Source organism: Branchiostoma belcheri, unplaced genomic scaffold, assembly GCF_001625305.1.
Source record: "Branchiostoma belcheri isolate BF01 breed outbred unplaced genomic scaffold, Haploidv18h27 scaffold11, whole genome shotgun sequence".
NCBI classification, from domain to species: Eukaryota; Metazoa; Chordata; class Leptocardii; order Amphioxiformes; family Branchiostomatidae; genus Branchiostoma; species Branchiostoma belcheri.
In genome coordinates, this window is record NW_017802491.1 from 3,180,931 (window position 1) to 3,204,276 (window position 23,346).

Below are 23,346 nucleotides of genomic sequence, written 5' to 3' on the forward strand. Positions count from 1 at the left end.
TTCTGGAAGGAGTGGGTGGCCCTGAAAAGGGCCGGGTTTCACGTCTCGGCTTACGATCTAAGCACGCTCGCCACGGATACGGCGGGCCAGCTGGATGTCCTTGGGCATGATGGTGACACGCTTGGCGTGGATGGCGCACAGGTTGGTGTCCTCGAAGAGACCGACCAGGTAGGCCTCGCTAGCCTCCTGCAGAGCCATGACAGCAGAGCTCTGGAAGCGAAGGTCGGTCTTGAAGTCCTGGGCGATTTCCCTGACCAGGCGCTGGAAGGGCAGCTTGCGGATGAGCAGCTCAGTGGACTTCTGGTAACGACGGATCTCCCTGAGAGCCACGGTGCCGGGCCTGTAACGGTGAGGCTTCTTGACACCTCCGGTGGCCGGGGCGCTCTTGCGAGCGGCCTTGGTGGCCAGCTGCTTCCTGGGGGCCTTGCCTCCAGTGGACTTACGGGCGGTCTGCTTGGTACGTGCCATCTTTTCCTTCTTCCTGTGATGAAGTCGATGAATGAACTTAAGTGTAACTGTTGGAATTTATACATACGCGGGCTTAGCTACAATTGGTCAGTTTTGAAATTTACAACAACGTCATTGGTCCTTTTATCTTATCCCCTATTGGATAAAGTACTTTTACCTGATTGGACCGAAGGGTGAACATCAGAATCCGACTTTTGCAGCAAGGTCGCGGACTAAAAAATTCTACTATCATGATTGGACAGCTAATGGCTGGGCTAGCCCAAACAATCAGAGGGTCTACAATATGGATATAAACTGATATCAAATGTGTTCTAACAAATAAATAATGTTTGTAATTTAAATATAGTTCCTAAAACTGTATCTAATCAAAATTTATCATATGTTTTTGACTGTTTAGGCATTTTTGGTCATTTCTAATGGTTAAGTGCAACCCCCTTTTCTTGAATGTTACTGTCTTCGCTACTGTAATTGGTCAAATTATGTGCCACGCCATTGGTCCTTTCAACTATCGTGGACGTTGATTGGGCTTGCACATGGAATCATTTTCCGCCGAGGTCCGTACTTATAGAATATAGAGATACTTGCAACCTACTAACGACATACTGACACATCGTCTGAATCCTAACAGGAATCATGTCTGGACGCGGCAAAGGAGGCAAGGGTCTCGGAAAGGGAGGCGCCAAGCGTCACCGTAAGGTGTTGCGTGATAACATCCAGGGCATCACCAAGCCCGCGATCCGTCGTCTGGCCCGCCGTGGTGGTGTCAAGCGTATCTCCGGTCTCATCTACGAGGAGACCCGTGGCGTCCTCAAGGTCTTCCTGGAGAACGTCATCCGTGATGCCGTCACCTACACCGAGCACGCCAAGCGCAAGACCGTCACCGCCATGGACGTTGTCTACGCTCTGAAGCGCCAGGGCCGCACTCTCTACGGCTTCGGCGGCTAGAGTGTTAACTTGCAACCAAGCACTAAATACCCGGCCCTTTTCAGGGCCACCACATATTCCAGAAAGAACCTATTGGTCACTTGCTATAATTTACGATATCCATATACCGTGATGTATTGTGCTATCTGCCTTGCTACTTAAGTAATTTGGAAGGTCTGCAATTGTTTTCCTATCGATCATATTAAACAGTGAAATTTAAGGCTTGGACGTGATTTGAAGACAACCACCAGTATGTCCGAGATAAGCTTGGGTGTCGTCCATAGTGTATACTCGTTATAACCAGGCCCGGGAAACGGATAACACGCACCTTGGCCAAACAGATACTAGTACCATGCCAGTTTGTAAGCTAGGCTGAGGAGGAGGAATGGAACCTTCTCTCCGTGGCTATGTACCATGGCCACTCTTCAAAACGCTGTATCAAAATCCCAACCCGCCTCGGAGCCTTCATACTAATCATAGGAGCCCTGGAGGCTACTGAAAGCTTCGGACGGGTACAGGCGTTTGTCCAGTTTGGACTGCTCCTTTTTACGTCTCGTCTTAGCCAACCGGTTTAAATCTGGCATGTTGTCTATTTGTACTCTCCAAGCAGAGGTTTGGGTTTTGGGGGTATTTTTAGCGTGTTATTAGGCTTTTTTTATCGGGGTTTCTCTTTTGCACTGATTTTTTTCCCCACCAGGGTTTGGTGGGAAAAAAATCAATGGTGGTTTCTTGATTTCAAACTTTGCCACATGCGTCTAAGATTTCATGATGTAGTGGTATCGCCCAGTTTAACGTCCCACTTCAGAAAGGTCAGAGGTCGCAACCCAACATGGCGCTGCCCATACTGAATGTCCGGTTGTTGCTGTGTCGTTTGGCAAACACGGGTCCCAAAGGCTCATCATTATTACCTATCCGGTAAGGCAGTCAACATTCATTGTGATACTGTATAGTTTGTAATCTACAGTGTGAGAATAAACTAAGACTTAGCTTCTTTACTTGTTATTGCGCAACGAAGCCAAGCATGGCATAGGGGTCAAGAGCTTGACTTGTTATGCTTTTTACTTTAAAATGTGCTTTTCACATAAATTCATACCATTCTACCTCTTCTTCTCCCTACTACAAGATACAACTTTTCACATCATTTGCTGATAAAGGTTGTAGCATTTTACATGTAGACATTTCATGACAGGTATAGGAAAAAAGTTCTCTTTGTTTAACTTTGTGAATTTTTTAACTACAGTACTGTGGACTTCAAGTACAACTTTTATCCCTTTTCAGGCAAAGTCGGTGTATACGACCAAGCAACTGTTTTAGCACATCGCCATATTCCTGTAGCCAGAGCAGACTAAGCAGCAGGGAGAGGACAGAGGCTTTTGCATGGCTGGGGGACATCGTCCCTGTGTTTGGAACCACAGGGGATAGAGTCTCCGTCCTGCATGATCCCACAGTATTCTTCAATGTTCTCAAGGTCAGCTGTTTTCCTACTCATAACAAGACATTTATTATATATACTATTACTAAATATTTGATGGAATTCAACTGTCATATGAATGATTAGTACTAGTATGGATGTATTTGCATGATTTGTTCTGTGCCATTTGTTTGCAGGGTAGAATATGGATAGCAGAGAAGAGAATAGTGCTGTCCTCTTTATACCTGGGCAATGGACCCCTCGAGCAGGAGCTGGTAAGCAGAACCTTTGTGGCAGTTTCTGTTTAACAGTTAACAATGACTGTAAGATATCTATTCCTGTTTGTTATCCAGGTTATTTCTCGTTTTGTATTAGTTACAATCGTCAATGCCATTCACCTGCTGTTTACAAGACTTGAGTGACTTTGAACTGTATCCCTCCTTGTTGAATCCCATGGTCAGGTAGCAGCCCTTCAGCTGCAGCTACAGAGAGCGAGTGACCTTCAGGTGACTGTGCTTCTAGACTACACCCGTGGCTCCCGTGGCAGGGACAACTCACGTACTCTGCTGCTGCCTCTCCTACAAAACTTCCCAGACAGAGTACAGGTGAGTCTCTTATGTACTACATTTGTACATCTATAAGAAAATAAATGTGTTCACTTATTGTAGTAAATTGTCAGTTAGTATTAGTATTTATAGTTATCATAGGTAGTATTGCTTTAGACCTTGGTTTCTTTTGGAGAGATTTTTAACTTGTTACATCATGTAAGAAACTTAGTTGAATCTATGGCAATAGATGATTAAAGTAGTTTACAAAGATGTTGATAGATATTTCCTATCAACACAGGTGAGCCTGTATCACACCCCAGATCTGCGAGGTCTGCTGAAGGCTGTCGTACCAGAGCGGTTCAATGAGACTATCGGTCTCCAACACATGAAAATCTACCTCACTGACAACTCCGTCATCATGAGTGGGTAAGATCAGGTCCATATATTTGGTTGTAATATAATGGATGTATTAAGCATGTTTAGGATACCAGAAGCTTGTGAAACACTCCTAACTTCTGACATGTTCAAGGCATCTCCTTTTAGACACTTTGCATAAGATTAAGAGGAAGAAGTTGTATCTTTCTACTTGCAAGATTTTTCCTGGATTCTTATAGCATTCTTAAAGATCCCTACAGCCTAACTCCATAATCAATATGAATACCTCAGTCATCTGAAAGTTGAATAGTGTGTTTTTATACATTTTACTATACATGTAATGTTAGATATTATATGTATACAACACTTTTTCTTCAGTGCCAACTTGAGTGAGATGTACTTCACCAATCGGCAGGATCGTTATGTAGTGTTTCACAACATTCCCCTGCTGGCAAACATGCTGGCAAACTTGGTGTCCTGTGTTGCCTCCTTCTCCTTCCAACTGTGTCGAGACAACTCCGTCAGCCTGCACCCCAGCTTCAATATCCAACCCTTATAAAGGTATGGGCTACTATATCACACACTTAATCTACCTATTTAACTGGTTACTTTATCTGTACTGTAACAGTGTAGATGAAGTAACCATTAAATAAGTGTATGTAAATAATGGCAATTGTCTACGTACCTCATTACATTGAAGAGTATTGTGTTCACGAGTAGCTACTATATGTTCTTCCTGCTGTACAAATGTAATGACTACTTTCATGTAATGCAATCTACCCGGTAAATGATGTAGTGCTTGAAATCTCTGGAACTATCAAATGTGAATCTGTTACTTGTTTGAAGAATGCATATTTCTCTCTCATCTAACTTATATGAAAACCACATCACATGACACAAATAGCAATGCCTTATGGTCACAGTTGATATCTCTTCCATCTCTTCACAGATGACATCGAAAAGTTCAAAAGTGAGGCCCGCCGAAGAGTGATGGACCTTTTGAAGCCAGGCTACTTTACCAAACTGGCAGATCCCTTCTTCACAGATGCACCCTTCCGTCACAGGAGGAAGGTGATTGGTTGGACCAGAGAGCTCAGAGAAAGGACTATCCAAATCCAAGATGGAGATGAACATACAAGTCATCATGAGGTGGAGGGAGACGAGGAAAGTGATGAAGAAACACAACAGCTCATACAACAGGGAGCCAGGGTCATGGTCGACACTCAGACTCAGGAGAAAACAATAGTGCATCCTGAGAGTTCAAACCTCACGCAGCTGAAACGGACTATTTATGTGGACACGTGGATCTGCCCGCTGGTGCAGATGGGTCCTCTGGGAGTGTGGCACGATGAAATGGTCACACGGAGACTGCTGCGGACAGCTGCTAAGGAGTCAGAACTGCTGCTAGCATCAGGCTACTTCAACCTGACAGAGGACTACATGAACGTCATGCTGCAGGCTGATGCTGACTTCAATATCCTCATGGCCTCTCCTCAGGTGAGCCCTCTATCCTGCTTATATTTACATGTACATGTTTCATTATGGTTGCCTTTTGTATACTCAAGGCCACTACATAACAAGGCCAGAAGACAACTCCAGGTTACACAAATGTTTCTGTCTGTAAGTCAGAAACATGGTTAGTGATAATTTTACCCCGTAGTAGAGCAATATGCACAATGACATACACATATATCTTCTGTATAGGTGCCTCTCAAACTCTGTTCCCTCCCCTGGACAGGTGAATGGTTTCTATGGTGCCAAGGGCATTGCAGGCAGCATCCCCACAGGATATACCTACATCGCTCGGGAGTTCCATCGCCGGGTGTGGCGGCAGGCACAGCAGGGCAGGATCCAGCTGCAGGAGTACATCCGCCCCAACTGGACATTCCACGGGAAAGGTGGGGTCACACCATGTAGTTGTAGTAATGTGATTGTTACTCTTCAAACTGTGTGTTCTGTGGCGTGAGATATTTGGATGGAAGAAAATCTTGTGCATTGGAAACGTTATATACATGTAATTGTTTTGAAGTCTTGAATCATGAAGAAGCCCAGGTTGCAACAACAAAATTTATCACACATAATACATTTTATACCCATAACACAGAAAGATTCTTTAAGATGAGAAATACAAATTTGGCCATACTCAAAATGGCTGTTATGTTTTTGAATTTATGGACAGATTGATCATCTGTGATGTCTGTAAATTGTAATGCAGCACTGTTTGAAGGTCCTACATGTTGTTTTCAGGCCTGTGGTTCTACCACCCTGGGGAGGACCTGCCCACCCTCACACTCATCGGGTCTCCAAACTTTGGTGAGTCGTTTTTGACTACCCTGATAATCAATTAGTGTTTTTTTACTCCGTTCTTGCTTTTCTGCGTCGGACCTGGTTCAGCCAAACTGGTACCCAGCCCTAGTGGTACTGTTGGCTATATGGTTGCGTGTATGTTACTAGTACTGTGTTGTAGTATTCTTAACTTGTAAATGAACCTTGTTGCTTAGATATTTGTGTTGATGAGGCATCCCTATAAAAGTGAAATTTCTTCAGTGATGAATTAGCGTGCTTTCAGTGCGGACAGTGAACATACAGTTCCTTGCTTTCCTTGTTTCATTTGGAAATACATTGTATTCAGAAATTGTCTTTGGCTTCAATTGTTTCAGGATGTAAAAATATTCATCTATTGTCCCAGGTTACCGTTCTGTTCACCGGGATCTAGAAGCTCAGCTGGCCATAGTTACGGACAACTGGACTCTCCGCCAGCAGCTACATCAGGTGGGTTCTAAAACATCTGTTGTTACTGCTGTTGTCTGTATCAGCCCAGTAACATAATCAATCGGCTTGGTGGGAACATTGATTGAGGTAGATGTACAAAATGTAGTTGTAGTCCATTGTTTTTAAATCTCCTTGATAGCCCATTGGGTTCCTCTGTTACAGTAGGGTGTATAGAGTATAACCTATTGAACTCATTAGAATTGTCTGTCCTGATTGTTTCTGGTAGCATGTTGTGGTCAGCTCCATGGTATTTTGAATGAATAAGGAAATCTGAAGGTCATTGTTTGCATGTGGATGTGCCTGTCTTCCCTCCCATTCATTCTTACTTAACACACACATGCCAATATTGAGAAACCCTGGGTTGGTCATGTCTTAAATATTGGTGTGCTTCCCACTGTACCTCAGGAACAACGACATCTGTACCAAGGGTCAGAGGTGGTTACCAAGGAAACCTTCCAACGTCCAGATCGCCAAGTTCCTACCTGGGCCAAAGCTCTGACTAGAGTCATCAAAAACTTCTTCTGAAGCACAGACATGGAGAGCTGCCCATATCAACCTATCATACTGCTAGTGCCAGAACAGTATTCTAATTCTAGGAGAAAAGTGGCATTCATGATGCAAGTACATGTACATACAAATAATACAGTTCTCAATTAAAATCCACTGCATTGTCACCTTGATTTAAGAGTTATAGTTGGTTGTCAAAGGTTCTAAAAGGTAACACTAATGGTATACAATGTACTTTACTTAATATTTGCAGGAAGATTGTGGTTGTTGCAAGTCCCATACTGGTCTCTCTCTACAGTTGGGAAAACACTGAACAAAGGTGATAGCCATGAACAGCATTCCTATACTCATCGATGCAAAGACCTCTCCACTTGACCAAACATGATCATTTAAAAACAAGATCTTTATTGAAAATCCTCGGGTGTGTTGTGAAAGTACACATCATTTTATAGAAAAAAAAACATGATGCGGAACGGCCTTGGACTGGCATCACTTACCATAACTGGTATAGCCAAGAAAAAAATAGCCTGTTGTTGAGCCAAAACTTGCTTGATCTACCAGACCATGTGGCCTTTGCGTACTACCCTGCCCACCCTATGCCTAGGCAGTTTCATCCATGTCCTCCTATGGAGGTGATAATGTTGAAAAGCCCTCGCCCATGACCTGCATAAAGGGCGTTTACTTAAGAAGCTAGCCCCAACTTTCCATCATTCGTCGGCACGACACAATACACCAGACTACCAAGGCAAATGTCAACAGCAAGTACTGTTTGAAACCGTGATTGTTATAGCTCTCTTTTGAGGAAGTGGGTGGCCCTGAAAAGGGCCGGGATCAGTTCTCGAAGGAATGATCTAGCTGGACTTGGCGGCAGTCTTCTTGGGCAGGAGCACGGCGTGGATGTTGGGCAGCACACCTCCCTGGGCGATGGTCACGCCGGACAGAAGCTTGTTCAACTCCTCGTCGTTACGGACGGCCAGCTGAAGGTGACGGGGGATGATCCTGGTCTTCTTGTTGTCACGGGCAGCGTTGCCGGCCAACTCGAGGATCTCAGCGGTCAGGTACTCCAGCACGGCGGCCAGGTAGACCGGGGCGCCGGCACCGACACGCTCGGCGTAGTTGCCCTTGCGCAGGAAACGGTGCACACGGCCGACAGGGAACTGAAGCCCTGCACGGGATGATCGGCTCTTAGCCTTTGCACGGGCCTTGCCTCCCTTACCACGTCCAGACATAGTGATCAAATGTGTCTCAGTACGAATACACGCAACAGAAATCTGTGATGGCGAATGACTAAAACGGTCGCAGAGAAATATTTATACCCATCAGACGGATTCAGTAAATGAAATTTTCGACCAATTACCGTTGTAAGATTTCTAGACCAATCAAATCTAAGGATTTGGAGTCAACAACCAATCAATGCAAAGATATCTGCTTCCGATCACGTCCGCAATACCAACTCCAGGATCCCGAAATTTGCATATGGTAAAGAATCGTCTCAACAGCTATTTCAGGGCTGCGTTCCTGGTTCAGCTTCAATATGGCGGCTTAGTATGACGTTATTGTGTGACGTCTGTGGCAACATTAAATTAACACACTTTACACCATATTTTAGGTAAATTGGGTAGCGTGAGGAATCGTGGCGGCAAAAAACTGCACAGATATTGTATTTTTAAAAACGTCATACATTCTATTCACTCTGTATTACATAGCTTCAGCAAGATAAATCATACCACCTTCAAGTTGTTCGTGCTCGTCAGGTTACTATGCAGCAGTTAGCTTTTCTGAAAATAGCAACTCCGAGGACCCCAGCAGAGGTTGGTTGATCATTGCGAAAGGTCCGTTCTGATCTACATTGATTATCTGCTATCCTGTCACCGTCCTCTAGGTGGCGCTTTTTACCTATTGATTTCATCATCATCATCATCATGGCGACGGTGGAAGACGTGTTGGAAAGCGTGACTCAAAAACAGGCTTCTAAATACAAAACCATAGAAGTACAGAAAGATATTGAACCACAGTTGGACTTGGGAAACCTTCTGACAGTTGACCAAAATCCGCTGGAACTGAAGAAGTTCAGGTAAGACTGCGAAAAGGTTACAATTATGTTTAAAGGGGGAGGGGGGCAAGCGTGGTCATGCGACTGGCTGGTAAATCCTTCAGATATCCTTCAGGTTGATCACATAATACGTGCGTGTGTCTCTTCTCTACACAAAACGTCACGGCTATACGATTCTCAGAGTTACACCTCTCAGTTTAGACGTACATGCATAGGGACAAGGCTTATACTAGAGAGAGTGAAGCAAATGTGGCATACCATATCAGTAAAAGAATAATTTTTTTAAAAACTTTAATCTCAGCATGTAATCTCACCAACATGAGCAACTGGTTTCGAAACCACGTGTAGTTGGTTCTATAACAGGTGCAAACACAACAATAGTAATGTAACAGTGCTAACTGACCAAGTAAAGGACACTAAATAGAGAGTAGTACAAAAATCCTTACAAGCATTATGAAGTAATTTTACCAAGTACTAACCAACTGTAATTGTGCTAGTGTATATTGAAGTTGTGTAAAGACTGCCCTGTATGTATATCAGAGCTGACAAGGAGGCCTACCTGAAGTCCCAGGCCAGAGACAACACCCAGCTGTTGTTTAATGCCATCTGGAAGCTGCCCACTGAGAGGGTGGAGGAGGCCATCTGTGTCAAGGTACACATGTACTCCACTCTTTGGTAGCGCCAATCTAATGATATGACTTACGAGTCGATGACTGTTATTGATTGTGCATTAGAGTCAGTTTATCAAAGAGATTCGTGAGAAATTTGTCTTGTACATGTATCAATTTCTAAATTGCTAATGGCTACTTTTCAGCTCCCTGAAACCACGACTGTTCTGCCGAGAGAAAAACCTGTAAGTTCTTCTTCCTCTTCTTCTTGGTTACCCTCAAACAACCCTTAAATGGGGTATTACTGAGAGGGGGTGCACACTTATGGCAGGGCAGTTGTCAACACAGGGGTCGTGTGGCGCAACGGCAGCGTGCGCGACTCGGAATCAAGAGGTCCCGGGTTCGAGTCCTGACATGCCACCGATCTTGTGCCCTTGGGAAAGGCACTTTACACGACTTTCCCCACTAGACTCAAGTGAAAATGAGTATCGTCTGTACAGTATTCGTTTCTATGTGCGGGACACAACACCAGCAACACCAGTAACAGCTGCCTTTGTTCCGCGTGTATTGCACTGTTGCAATTTAAAAAAAAAAAAAAAACCCCTCCATTGTACTGTTGTTATGTTTATCAGAATCATATGAGAAGTGTCTATACTAGTATTTAAAGCTTTGCAACATTGTTTCATCAGTGTTTTTCTCTTCCAGATTCCCAAGGCCAAACCTCCGACCAGATGGGAGCAGTATGCCCTGCTGAAGGGTATACAGAAGAGAAAGAAGGGCAGAATGGTTTGGGATGAGGAGTCAAAGGTGAGAGAACCATCGTGATGTGGTGTGTGGACATGTTTGAGAGAAGGCACTGTGCTGTAGGTGACTTTTCTGTTATAGTGTAACTGTTATTACATATGTTGAGGAGACCAAGGACATTATAATCATAAATGTCCTTCAGGTGACCAACATTAGTAGTTATGATAGATAACCCTGACTGTTGTGTTTGTTTCTTTAGGAATGGCGACCCAGGTGGGGTTATAAGAGAGCCAATGACGACACAAAAGACTGGGTCATTGAAGTTCCTGGTAATGCAGGTGAGAAGCTGGTTATCATGTACCACTGAACCCAATGGGTAGATTTGTTTTGAGACATCCCTGTATGGACTTTTGCTTGTTGGGTCTGTGTGTTGATTGGTTTTATTTGAAGTACATGTAATTGCTTGTAGTTGATGTTTCACTTTATTTTTGCAGACCCAAATGAGGACCAGTTTGAGAAGAGAATGAAGGCCAAGAAGGAGCGGATAGCCAAGAACGAGCTGCAGCGTCTCCGCAACATTGCCAGGGCAACCAAGTCTAAAGGTGTGACAACTTCTTCATAGTAACAGTCCATATATCTTGTAATTGTATATCTTGTATGAATGAATGAATGAATGAATGAATGAAACTTTATTTTCGTGTCGTGCGCATACCACGCCCAGCCCGTGTGGGCTTATACGACACCGTTTGAGAATAAATAATACATAAACAACAGAGAAACAGAGGTACAGAATCCAAACAAAATGTGAACACAAATAAAGTTAGGCTATATACAATTAAGCAGAACAGAGTGAACTCATAACAGATCATAAATGCAAATAAACAAATCTGTACATAAACTTGATAAAGAACCAAGATTTCACAAAATAAATACAAGTACATAAGGTAAATCAAATATAAATAAGAGAAAACAAATGTGTAGAAGTAACAAAAGGTGAGAACTGTTGATGTGTTATGAATACAGGTATTTTCTTCTTTTCCCCCACGCTCGATAAATGAAAGTTGCTAGGTCAGATACACCCTCGTTAAAGAGCCACTTAATTCTATTTTCATCTCTTTCCCATATGATGTCAGGTGATTTTGTATAAATTTTACGAAACATATTTTCTCGAAGATCGTCATAAAAGGGACAGTAAAAAAGAAAATGTGTTTCGTTTTCTACTTCATCCAAGTCACACATGGTACACATTCTACTTTCCTCAGGAATTCCCTGGTACCGTCCAGTTTCAATATTGATAGGTAAAATACCAGCTCGCAGCTGCGCACACAATGATCTTTGGCGTTTGGGGAGACACATAGTTACATATTTTTCTATACAGTAAGTATCTTTAAACAGAGCATATGTTCTAAGTTTAGGTTTCAAAAGTACTTTGGTTGCCCAGTCTTGCTTGTATAAGTCAAAAAAGCTTCCCTTTAATTTGCCTAATGTCACCCCTCAATGTGTTAAGATAAACATGTTCTTGCTCAACTTTACAGAATATATCCTGGACATTTCTACTCCAGGGGCCATGGTTTTGAAAGTCCCATAAGAATACTTGTTTTGTAATTCTATCATTTGACATATTGATAAGTCTATTCCATAAAGCGATTACAGACCCCTGCTGTCTTATTTCACAGGGCGCCCAGCCCATGTCCCCTGCTGTAGCAAGAACAGGTGCAAATCTGTGCACCCCTAAAAAGCACCTAATTGCTCTGTTCTGCACCACTGAACACTTCTCAGTTCTCTCTTGTAATTGCACCCCAACTTATTACTCTTGAATACTAAGTACTGTGGAGTTGTACGGTGTTCTGAAGCATCCCTTCATTTCCCCCTGCAGTTCCAGGAGTTGGACTCACTCCCACTGAGAAACCTTCCAAGGAAGAGGTAGGAGTAAAACATTGTTCACTCCAAAGTTAACTTTTTGCTCGTCTATATTTTTCATGTTGCATCAGATTTCGTTTTAGTAGATGACTGAAGTTGTTTTCCTACAGGTTGGATTGGCCCTCCATCTAGCCAAGAAGTCTACTGCATCACTAGGGAAGTTTACAGAGAAACTGGTGGGTAGTATTACAACTCTGGAAATTTTCTGTACATTTTGAAATACATGAAGATGTAACTATGTGAAGCAATTTATCTGTCAACCAAGGCTTTACAGGTGATTTAAAGTATGGTTTATTTGTGTTTGCATTAAACTTTTCAGTACCAACCAACCTTGTTCAATAGAAGTGAAGTAAAGAGGGACATGAGGGATATAGATCTCTCTTTTTGTCATAATCAAATAATTTCAAGCTATTTGCAATATGCAATGTAGTAATGACATATTCAACTTGATGTTGAGAGAAGAAGTTTCTGTAGAATTTATTTGTGTGAAGATTCACTGAAATTAACATTCTCTGTTTACAGCCTAAAGAGAAAGAAGCAAAACACGTAGGGAAGAAGAGAAAGGTAAGACATACAAGAATCAATGGTGTCCTGTACTACAAGTACTTATAGGAAAATGATACTAGTAGTTATTCAGTGTGCATGTACATTTCTACACATACTGAAATCCTTTAAAGTGATCCATTCATATTAATATTTTGTACAAAGCTTCTTAGTATGTTTCTCCTGCAGTTTTCTAATTAAGATTGTTATAATCAACCACTACCTTGAGGCTATTCCAGAAAAATATTGGGGGAGGGGTACAAAAAATGGGTTTGGCCATTGAAGGCACACAACTACATGTATATACAAAGTTGAAAATATAGGTGGTGGTGTAGCCTTTTCCTCTAAACATATTCATTGATACTTCTTACTTCTGTGTTTTGCACAGTGTATCTTACCACCTTTATATAAAATGATGCTAGGGCACTACTAGCACACTTTTTCTATTTCAGTCACTTCTATAGGGCGATTCTATCATAATCATAGACACTGTAACTGTTAAAAACATGTAACATTTTGTAAGTTGATTTGTCTATTGAATGGTACATCTTCTCTACTGAATACTATACAATCATTCTGCTTCAAACGGTATTTCTGCTTGCCTGCTTGACTACAATTTGAGAATCCATAAATCAAGAAAGGCCTGCTACATTATTTTCAATGAGACTAAATCTTGCTAAATCACGCGACATTCACTAGCACTTATGCCATATGATATAGCAAGGAACAATGTTTTGACTGGATTGAGTCTTCACATCCCTCTCTTACAGTTTTTCTTCTTTTCTTTTTGAAAGTTTTTTTTTCAGATTTCAGATAACATGATCAACAAATAAAGTTTAACAATGGATTGGGCCTGTCTCAAGGAACAATCCACCTGTTTGCTTGAGGAAATATATTTCACCTACTGAAGAAAAAAGCTAAAAATAGGTTGAATAACATTTCAGACTTAAGAGAGTTTGAAATTCAGATTTCAGATAAAAAATTTTATAGCATTACCATTGGTCAAATCAAAAAAAGGCTAGGGTCGGCGGGTTTTTGTTAGGGTCGGTGGGGAAAACGGAAACACAACAATTTTTTTCGTAGGCCTGACTGGTAAAATCCTCATTTCAATAAATCTGAATGGGAAGGAAGCATTGTAGCCATATTGAGACTTCCATGCTGCTTTCCATGTTTTCCACCATGTGGTCTTGTCACACACCTCACCCATGTTATGGTATTGTTGTATGCCGTTCAGATGCAACAAACTCAACCAGTCAGACCACCAGCCCCCTGGGCAAAGATCTAGACCTGTGCTGCTATTCTTGCCAGCAATTCTGTCCTTTGTTTGGAATGACTTGCCGCTGTATTCTCCCATAACATCACCTGTGTTACCTTGGTACTCACCTAGCCACAGTGTGTAGTTGTCAGATTCACCGTCAAGGGCAAAGTAGTCATAGTCGGCACGTCTCATGATCCCATCTGAGTCCTCCATCAGGATTTGGAGCTTGTAGCACTTGGTCTTCGTCATCTGATGGATGAATTCGTTTCCAAGCCAGTAGTTGCTCCCCGCGATGCCGAACCCCCTCCTGTAGGCTTTCCAGTCGCGGCAGAATGCTTGGTTGCTTTTAGAGTGGTGCTGGATGATGGTCCAGGCCATGTTGTTGTCAACTCCACAGGACAGGACAGATGAAAACTGGTTGTCTCGGTTTTCAGGAAGGCCGTAGACTCCACTTTTCTCAGTCCACCCCTTTTTGAACAGATCATCGCAGTCCACAAGTTCATGCTCTGTAAGCAACATGAATAAATTTCCCTGTGAGCTGCCAGCAAGTACATTTTACTACTGACAAACTGTATGTCAACTTTCCATCTGATACCATCCAGGATACCATCTGAAGGAAATATCTGATTAAGCACTGTGCTTGAAGGAATTTGTATGAAGGAATTTTTCCCATCCCATCTGCATTTGTGCTGGCAGTACACTGACCCAGAAAGAATAGTTGGGGAAGCTATTGTTCTCAGTCTCAAATTCTGAGAAGCAAATTCCTAAAATTTGAAAAGTTTAGATTGTTTGAACTTGCATGAAGAGGTACATCAACAGTGTAACCTTACCTTGTGGTGGGGGTGTGGTAAACGGGCAGGTCCTGATTGGTCTGGGTGTTGTATTGTTGTTGGTTTGCAGTGCATCGTGGGGTGGCGGGATGCAAGGTCGCCTGGTTCGTTTTGCAGGTTTGATGATCTGCTGAGGTTTGTAGCTGGGCTGATGTGATCTGATTGGTTCAGGTTTGTGGTCAGTTGGTCTCACGTGTTGGATCTTTGCCACGTGATGCGGCTGTTGTCCACCGTTACGGAGCGGGGTGGTGGGGGGACGGGGAGGTGGAGGTTTGGCTGCTGGCAGGGGAGCAGACGTGGTAGGGAGAGCTGGCTCAGCTGTCTTTGTGTCTTCTGTCTTCTCCGATTCTGGTGCCTCCATTTTGGTCAAGATGTATTGGAGGAGTGTATTCATGGTGCCCTCGTCTTTGGACTGACAGGAGAAAGTTGACAATAAGTATTTTTGTGGGTTGAATTTATGTTTAATTGATTTTTTTTATGTTTTTGATATACATGTAAGGTATTTTGTATGGGATAAAATGTCATAATTAATATTTTGATAGTTGTAGGATATCCTTTTTCATGTCATACATACATGGATACATACGTGTCATGATGTGCAAATACGTTGTACTTACTTACAACTCACTATCCGGTTTATCGTCTTTTGTTCCCCTCTTCCGAGGATTAGACATGCTTGTAAACTGATACTGGGGCTTGATGGCAACCGGCCATATAATAAGGTGTATAAAACTTCAAAGAGGGATTGAAAGGACTTTTAATCTCAACATAATTGGCAGCTTTCACTCACCCTGCTGCCCAACATCTGTTGTAGGTGGGAGACCATGTATGGATACACTAGAGCTATCACCAGGGCAGAGATGACAAGACCCAGGACCATCCCCACACATAGCTTACTGGTCCTGCTGATGTGGCCTGGACATGCACAAACACAAAATACATAGAGAATGTACACTGTGTAGCCTTGACTGGAAAACTAGACTTTTTTTTTATATACACCATGTTACAAACTGTCACCTGGGCAGAGACAGCGAGGTTCAACATAGCTCCAATACACATGCACATGTACATGTAATATATAACTTACCAGTACTACAAATTGGACCAAAACATGCACAAACATACAGAATGCAAGGACTAAACACATATTAAATATCTATCTCCAGGGGAAAGGTGTAAATTGTGACAAAATTATGTATATCCCAGTAAAATAGAAATGCCATAAAATTGTGGCCAACAAAGCAAGAATATAGAATATACAGCATGGGAGTGTTGTATATACTCTGTATACAGCCAATGCCATTTTAAAACCAAGGAACTAAAAGTAATACATGTGTATTTTGAAATTCAGATATTGTGCCCTTCATGACTATGTGCACAACAGTTATGGAACAGCAAGAAAATTTCAGCAAGCTTCTTTTTAACATTTTTCAAGCTTCACATGAACAGGATGCATGCTCAAATTTTAGCAAAAAGTGCTACCATTATATTCTGTCAGATATTTTACTGCAAGATGTTACCTTTCGCTGTGCATTTCTTGTTCAATGTACCTCTCTCCATCTCTGCTGGCTGGTTGCTGGGATTAGGTGTACCGCCAGTATATTGGGTACCTTGTGGCAGGGTTTGAGGCATCTCTTCTGAGCTGTTCTCATACACATGGTGAGCTGTATGGGCATGTGAACGTGGAGTAGCAACTGTCTTTGCTTCATCATAGTGACTTTCTGCCCTTTTGTGGCAGCCGCTTGTCATCCTGGCCATGCCTTGTCTCCTGGTTGGAGCCATCTCCATCGGGCCATTATAATCTTCCTGGTCGTCTGTAGACGTGCATGTGTGTAGACCTGTGATGGTGACGGTTTCAGCCTCCTTGTAACAACTTCCTGACATCACATGAGTTTGTCCTCCTTTATCGGTCTGTCTGCAGCTGTCTGTTGTTGTTTGGGACAAACGGACGGACTCTGGCGCGTCATACAAATGACTTGACATCGTGTGGTGACAGAATTTTGTTGCAGTGAGGTTGCTTGTCTGGACTCCCGTTTAAATGCATGAAATGACATTTAGTGTATTCAGAGATCAAACCTTTATTGTCTGAATTCTCAAGGTGTTTGTTAGAACGTTGCACAAACAGAAATCAAACAATATAATTAAGAGGTCTCTTTTGGTAAAAGACCAAAGCAGCAATTTAAAAGACCAAAGAAGCAATTTGAAAGACCAAAGAAGCAATTTGTAGGTGTTTACTGTAGACTTTCAGATTGGTCTGGGTCACTGAAGGACACACGTGTGGGCAGTTTTCTTATCATAGCATGTTCTTGTAGGAAGAACTGTTTAAAAAGACTTATAGTCACCATCTACTTTGGAGAGATACAGAAAGTAAAGGCAATGCCACTTAATGCAAAATGTATACATGTTCAAAATGTATACATATAATTGTAAGGTTTATTTTTGAAGTTACAAGTACTGGTCAACAATGCTGATTCTTTGCCTTTTTGCTAAAGTAGTAAAGGGTTACACATGAAGATGTGCCAAGCAAAATATGTTGCTCTCTGTCTCTGACAGCATCAAGTAATAATGTACTAGTACTTTCATTGGTTTCTCTGCCAGGTAAGGTTTTAAGTATTCAGGTAGACAAGTGATGCTACTTATTCTGCTTAGCACTAAGTTGTTGTTTCTGCCATAAATCTGTTATTTCAGTCAGATCAAGGACACAATGTCATGTATAATGTCCTTGGTTGGGGTCAGCATTAATAGTAAAATTTCATCCAACTTGTGTGAAGATTAGGTTTTTGTCTGAGGCCCATGAAAATGGTCTGTTGCTTGCTTGTTGAATTTCCTGTCTGAAGCGACACTTTTTCTCTATTCTGGTCAGTTTGAACCAGCCATCGGTGACTTCAAGAAAGAGAAGGAGCAACAGCTGAACATCATCAATGTCATGGAGAACAAGAAGCCTAAACTGGACATCACAAAGGTAAAACAAATCCAGTAAGGCTTGAAGTTTGGGTACTGTAAGAAAGCTTGCAAGTCGCTATTCTATCACTGATGTAAATGTCTCAGTGTAAAGCAATGTAGAGTTGGAATAGGTTGTTGTTGACCACAGTGAGACTCTGTGTAACTTGAACTTCAATATTGACACATTCTGTTCCTTCCAGGCCGTGAACAGGGTGATAATCCAGCAAGACCAAGAGTAAGTTTGCTGAGTAATTTTTTGTCTATGCTCTCAGGAGAATGGAATGTGTATAAAAATCGTGATCAAGTCATTTTCACCAAATGAATTACATAGTTTGCCCTCAGCACATGCTGCCTTAATTCACTGTCATATGCCCTGACACTTGGAGATATGGAGAGCGTTTTTAGCCAAATAGTATGCAAAAACCAGTATTTCTTGAAAAGGTTGACTTTTGTTGTAAAATTGTATCAAGCTTGCCTTGGGTGCTACTTTAAACTGAGTAAGGCAGTAACCAGACTAAAAACACCAGTATAAGACTTTTTTCAGAAGTCCATGTACAGTGTATTAGGAAACTGATCTTTTGTCTGTTTAATCTTCAGTGCTTCAGACGAGAGGAGAAAACGAGGTGGCAAAGTGAAGAACAGGCGGGGACCTCCTCGGAAAAAGGGAGCCGGTGGTTTTGGGAAAAAGGGCAAAGCTGGAAAAGGGAAGGGGCAGAAAGGAATGGGAGGAAAGGGAAAAGGAAAGATGGGTAAGGGCAAAGGGAAGGGAAAGGGCAGATAGTGAAAAGTTTATACAGTTTATAGGTCATAGACTTTTCTTTCAAGTAAGATCCAATTGAATCACAAATATTTGTTTTTATTTTCTACCGTACATACTTTCACAGAATATGTCAATCACAAATGCATGAATAGAGAGTTCTATTTTGTATTCATTATTGCTTCACAATGTAACTGACACTGAGAGAGAAGTATTTTTGATCTGATTATAAATAGATCTAGATATCATTGGCACAAGTGTCACGCCACATATACATGTACTCAATAAGTAAGTTCTAGTTTAGACATGATTTGTACCCTGGAATAATCAAGTATCAATATAATGTCCTTGACATAACATTAACAGTCATGGTTGCATCCAGCTTTTGTCATCCCCGAGCCTACATATTCGGTTCCCTTCCAAATTGTTACAGAACAAGTTTAGAACTTTTAGTTGCCAGTTGTGTCAGATGGTTCCTGGGGGGAAAAAGAGGAAACTTAGTTAAGTAAGTACAAAGGAATTTATCATTATGGATCACTACTTTATCCTATGGTTACTGACCTACTAAATTTCAAATAAAAAACATCAGACATGTAAACATGGAGTTTGTTGTTTCCATAAGTCTTCATCATCTTAAGTACTGCTGAGCCCAATTTACATTGGATTACTAGCAGCTGCACATGTTGTTAATTACAAAAGAAGTGCCCGGTACAAGTAAAAACAAGGGTAACTAAAGGAGGGGACACTACGGAACGTAAATAACTGAGTCTGTTGGTGTAAAGGACAAGACAGTGCATTTAGTGTGTTAGTAGGACATATATATATACATATATACAAGACGTGTAGGGGCGACTCAATGCAGCAGGGTCCTCGCCAGTCCAGATTTGAACTGGGCGAGGGACCCGCCTCCGCCACACAAGTCTTGTGAAAGTTGCAGAAGGAACAGTTTCGTGCACTTAATGTCTAAAGTGAACACTCAGGTCAGTTGTGCTTACCTGGATTTCTGGAAAGAATTCCAGTATTGCAAGGTCAAGTAACACATACCCCAGCTGAAACAGAACAGGCACAAAATCAGGCAATAGTCACAAAACTCTCCAAAAGGAAAACATAATTTGCAACTACTGGCAAGTGATTTTAGCTATCTGGATTCTGGAGTAACAAAATCTTCAAAGAACATTACAGTGCTACAGTAGGTTAAAGATGTATGTGGCTTTGCAAGAAATATAACTACAAACATGTGGTTTGGGAATAGTAGGCCTTGTAGTACCTGCTTATTCAGTCTGGGCTTCTGAAGGGCATCAAATATGGTCTTGGTCCCAATGTGCTGCCTCTCAGCTCCAATCACCATCACGAACAATTCTGTGTAGGGTGAAGTGTAAACAGTTAATTTTTGCCAAATTTACAGTAGTATAACCTTGGATTATGTAGAAAAATTAACCATTTGAAACATAACAGGTTAGCTCTGTCCATTATTGGGGATCCTCCTCATAAGGAAACTCACTTGGCAAGAAAGCTTTCATCTCCTTCAGTGTCTCCTCAGCCCGGACTCTTTTGTCTTCATCAGTTCTGTGTAAGGGAAGCAAAGATTTTGAGACTTTATTCAAATTACCATCAGCGGTGGCCCCTTGGGCCCACATATATGTACAATACTAGTACTCAACACAGTTACATGTATTACATAATGCCAAAATAAATGCCAATGAAAGATGCATAAATGAAATACTGTTACAGAATAGCCCTAAATTGATTTCCCATATGCTGCTGAAATAAGTAAGCATGATTCTCAACTAGATGCGGAGAAGGGAAGCACCTTACCTGGGAGGGTCGTTGTCAAAGAACAGCACATCTGAAAAGTGATGGAGGCAACAATTACAGAAACACTGCTGTAGCATACTCTAGTTGATCACTTGAGATGTATTTCAGTAGGATGTTATGCTTGTGTAGTTTGGACAGTTTCCTTACATCGGTGTGCAGTATGTTATACACAAAGCATCTGCCCATCATATATTAAGAAATGGAAAGGTAGCACAAACTTAACTGGAGATTCATATTAAACCTTGATCCAAACCTGACCCATCTCTTTATGATCAACAAGTCCATTCATCATTAAATACAAAATGTACATGTAACACTGTAGCAGTATCTTACTCTGTAGTAAGACTCACCCCGGAGTAAGTGGATGAGTCCCACCACCTGGTGCTCCTGTTTCACCTGCTCTATCTTGCCTGCAAGATAGCTGCACAGGACGGGACCAATGGAAAATATGAATAATTTCATCAATCACAGCATGATGGCATGGTGTAAGGCAAAGGTGCATTACTTCTCTCTATGATCTGGCTAACATCTTCACATTATCACCTATCAGTCTCTTAGCAAGGGTAACTATTGCTGCAAACTTAAATTTCATTCAGGCTATTGTTTGTCCTACAGTAATACACACATACAGTAATACAGATTTTAGCCCCTTCACAAGGATACGCTACCTAATTTTACACAGATGACAGCAATAACTACAGAAAGGAATCACAGTTCTCACCTGTCCAGGTAACCCTCTAGTGCATGTTTACCGACGATTCGGGCTGACATGGCAACATGATGGAACCACGTTGGGACCTTGTACACAGTTCGTGCTGCGGAAAAAATAGTGTGAAAAGCAGAATGTTAATGATGGCCTCCTATGCTACTAATGTCTTATAAACAATAACATCTGTGTGAGACTCTCCTGTGTGAAACTTTTGAACACTTTCAGATGGAAATATGAAACATCTACTACCCGCAACATGAAGAAACAGAACAATACCTACTCTAAGTTGGTTGTTTCTAGTACATTGTGCTAATAAAACTGACCTATGTACAGGAGGAAGTCTGCAGCCCCCTGCAGGCCCCTGACCTGCAGCCCGGCTGGCTCTGTGTTGTGGATGCTGACCAAACCAGCAGCATTGTTCCCATAGATCGGGTAGGAGATCTGCACACAGTGATGTAAGAATACTGACTTACTAGTATTTCTAAGCAGGACTTGTGGAAATGCAGTTTACCTATAACTTCTAAAGATGTATCTCTATAACCAGTGCTGTAGTAATAGAAATTAAACTTACATGAATGTTTACTGTTCAGTCAAGCGCCACTTTCAAATAAAAATCTTAAATTTTTTTTTTCAAATTAATGATTATTCAAATACAGAATGACTACAATACCTTCCTCTCCATTTTGTCCTTGGGACTTTCTTCAATTACATCTGGTTTGCTGCAAGAGAGGAAATGTAAGGAGAACATATTACCAATGTGCTGATCAGAAGCAGAAAATGTGTTTGCTTCCTAGTAAATGCACAACAAAGTACAGCCTGGTAGGTTTGTTACATTCCCTGCACCGAATTCACGAGTTCATGTAGACCATACCTCTGCCGTGGCTTGGTTGTCTCTGTGGAAGCCAGGAAAGCCTGTAGAAAAGGTTCCAGGTGCTGTCCTTTCTGTGAGAAAAAGTTCAGGTTGTCAGAAGACAGTTTTGTTACAAGGACTAAGATATTTGTGAAAGAGTACAAGAAAATATGCACACTTTTGTTTCCCTATATATGCAACATATTGGCATGAAAAAGTTTGGAAAGTCAGTTTCTATACAGATGTAAGCTCACTTACCTCCTTAACAAGTTTGTTTGGAACTGACTTCAACATTTTACCTGTATCAAAAGGAACAGAACACTGATTACCAGTACTGCGAAGCATCAAAATTCAATTACATGTACATGTTGTTTTGTTTTGTTTTGTTTTGTTTTAGATTGTTAAAATCTATTCCGGGTAATATAGAAATGGATGCAGATAAATTGGTAAGCTAAATTAACATTTCCAAATCTGTAACATTTCTAGACATAAGAACATAGGCATAAGAACAAGAACAGATACAATATATATTTATAGTTCATGATTTCAGGAATGTCAAGGTGTGAATCAGTGTGTGATGTTGGCCTTGATTTAATGACTAAGAGTTTGTACCAATGTTGACATCTGGGAGCAGCCTGGTCTCGAACTCTGGCCCTGGTGACAGGAAACTGTGCAGCAGCTCACTGCCTCTCAGTGCTGGCTTGGTCAGCAACATCTACACAACACACAGGCAAGGTCACATAAGACAGCACTACTTCTCATGTGTAGACCAATGGTAAACATGTTACCTGGATAGGACCTGTATATTCCTTGTTTTTTCATTCATTCCTTCTTTTTCTTTATCCTTTTAATCCTCTATATCTGACATGTATGAGTCACATACAATGACCTTAATATTTCTGAGAAGGTTAGCATATTATAAATAAGACATTTTGATATTACATCAAACTCTTGACTGTATTCATTTCTGCTGATTGTCTGAGAATCATAATCAAATTGTGAAGTCTTGTGAATATTCAGAGATTACGCCCATTCAATAATGTGCTGATCAGATCAAGACAATTTCTATCCACAGTTCCTAGAAACAGGCTGGGGTCTTTCAAGTTTCCAATAACTCTGTACATTATGAGTATAGAACCTATGTTACAATTCAATCATGATATTACTGTTTGACTTGCCCTGTCCTGAGCATGCATGGGTACTCTTGCCACTCTTGACATATCAAATCTTGACATAATTTGTAAAGCAATAATTAAGTGCATGGTCTATTTTGCAATACCTGCAACCACTTTTCGAAGATGGCTATTTTGG

General features: G+C 41.5%; 6 protein-coding genes across 6 annotated transcripts in view; 3 read left to right on the forward strand and 3 right to left on the reverse strand.

Moving 5' to 3' along the window:
- LOC109482004 (histone H3-like centromeric protein CSE4) overlaps nucleotides 1-491 on the reverse strand; it is a 3,480-nt gene extending 2,989 nt beyond the window's left edge. Inside the window, exon 1 of the mRNA XM_019784642.1 lies at nucleotides 66-491. Within this exon, the coding sequence (XP_019640201.1) occupies nucleotides 66-468 (403 nt within the window). The 5' untranslated portion in view covers nucleotides 469-491. The remainder of the gene's footprint in view (nucleotides 1-65) is intronic.
- Nucleotides 492-1,045: 554 nt separating this feature from the next.
- LOC109485823 (histone H4) lies at nucleotides 1,046-1,800 on the forward strand. Its single transcript, XM_019789506.1, has one exon. It carries the CDS (start codon nucleotides 1,102-1,104, stop codon nucleotides 1,411-1,413), a length of 312 nt encoding a protein of 103 aa, XP_019645065.1. The 5' UTR covers nucleotides 1,046-1,101; the 3' UTR covers nucleotides 1,414-1,800.
- A 310-nt stretch (nucleotides 1,801-2,110) lies between these two features.
- LOC109485941 (CDP-diacylglycerol--glycerol-3-phosphate 3-phosphatidyltransferase, mitochondrial-like) lies at nucleotides 2,111-7,161 on the forward strand. Its single transcript, XM_019789647.1, is given in 11 exon segments — nucleotides 2,111-2,307; nucleotides 2,671-2,860; nucleotides 3,001-3,078; nucleotides 3,265-3,408; nucleotides 3,650-3,777; nucleotides 4,105-4,287; nucleotides 4,650-5,223; nucleotides 5,465-5,624; nucleotides 5,974-6,039; nucleotides 6,416-6,498; nucleotides 6,904-7,161. Coding segments are annotated over 11 exon segments (1,812 nt in total). The 5' UTR covers nucleotides 2,111-2,221; the 3' UTR covers nucleotides 7,024-7,161.
- A 229-nt stretch (nucleotides 7,162-7,390) lies between these two features.
- LOC109485719 (histone H2A-like) lies at nucleotides 7,391-8,303 on the reverse strand. The gene has a single exon (XM_019789387.1). The coding sequence runs from the start codon at nucleotides 8,232-8,234 to the stop codon at nucleotides 7,857-7,859; it is 378 nt and encodes a 125-aa protein (XP_019644946.1). The 5' UTR covers nucleotides 8,235-8,303; the 3' UTR covers nucleotides 7,391-7,856.
- A 454-nt stretch (nucleotides 8,304-8,757) lies between these two features.
- LOC109485245 (ribosome biogenesis regulatory protein homolog) lies at nucleotides 8,758-19,195 on the forward strand. The gene is made up of 12 exons (XM_019788704.1): nucleotides 8,758-9,079; nucleotides 9,599-9,710; nucleotides 9,873-9,911; nucleotides 10,372-10,473; nucleotides 10,670-10,748; nucleotides 10,905-11,012; nucleotides 12,287-12,333; nucleotides 12,441-12,506; nucleotides 12,853-12,894; nucleotides 17,825-17,923; nucleotides 18,105-18,139; nucleotides 18,502-19,195. The coding sequence occupies exons 1-12, from the start codon at nucleotides 8,928-8,930 to the stop codon at nucleotides 18,683-18,685; spliced, it is 1,065 nt and encodes a 354-aa protein (XP_019644263.1). The 5' UTR covers nucleotides 8,758-8,927; the 3' UTR covers nucleotides 18,686-19,195.
- LOC109482012 (sorting nexin-14-like) overlaps nucleotides 18,747-23,346 on the reverse strand; it is an 11,690-nt gene continuing 7,090 nt past the window's right edge. The window contains exons 20-32 of the mRNA XM_019784652.1: nucleotides 23,315-23,340; nucleotides 22,648-22,750; nucleotides 22,294-22,334; nucleotides 22,057-22,127; nucleotides 21,856-21,904; nucleotides 21,509-21,626; nucleotides 21,198-21,291; nucleotides 20,827-20,897; nucleotides 20,477-20,507; nucleotides 20,163-20,227; nucleotides 19,929-20,020; nucleotides 19,657-19,710; nucleotides 18,747-19,137 (exon numbers count right to left, since the gene is read on the reverse strand). Of these exons, the coding sequence (XP_019640211.1) occupies nucleotides 19,111-19,137; nucleotides 19,657-19,710; nucleotides 19,929-20,020; nucleotides 20,163-20,227; nucleotides 20,477-20,507; nucleotides 20,827-20,897; nucleotides 21,198-21,291; nucleotides 21,509-21,626; nucleotides 21,856-21,904; nucleotides 22,057-22,127; nucleotides 22,294-22,334; nucleotides 22,648-22,750; nucleotides 23,315-23,340 (842 nt within the window). The 3' untranslated portion in view covers nucleotides 18,747-19,110. The remainder of the gene's footprint in view (nucleotides 19,138-19,656; nucleotides 19,711-19,928; nucleotides 20,021-20,162; nucleotides 20,228-20,476; nucleotides 20,508-20,826; nucleotides 20,898-21,197; nucleotides 21,292-21,508; nucleotides 21,627-21,855; nucleotides 21,905-22,056; nucleotides 22,128-22,293; nucleotides 22,335-22,647; nucleotides 22,751-23,314; nucleotides 23,341-23,346) is intronic.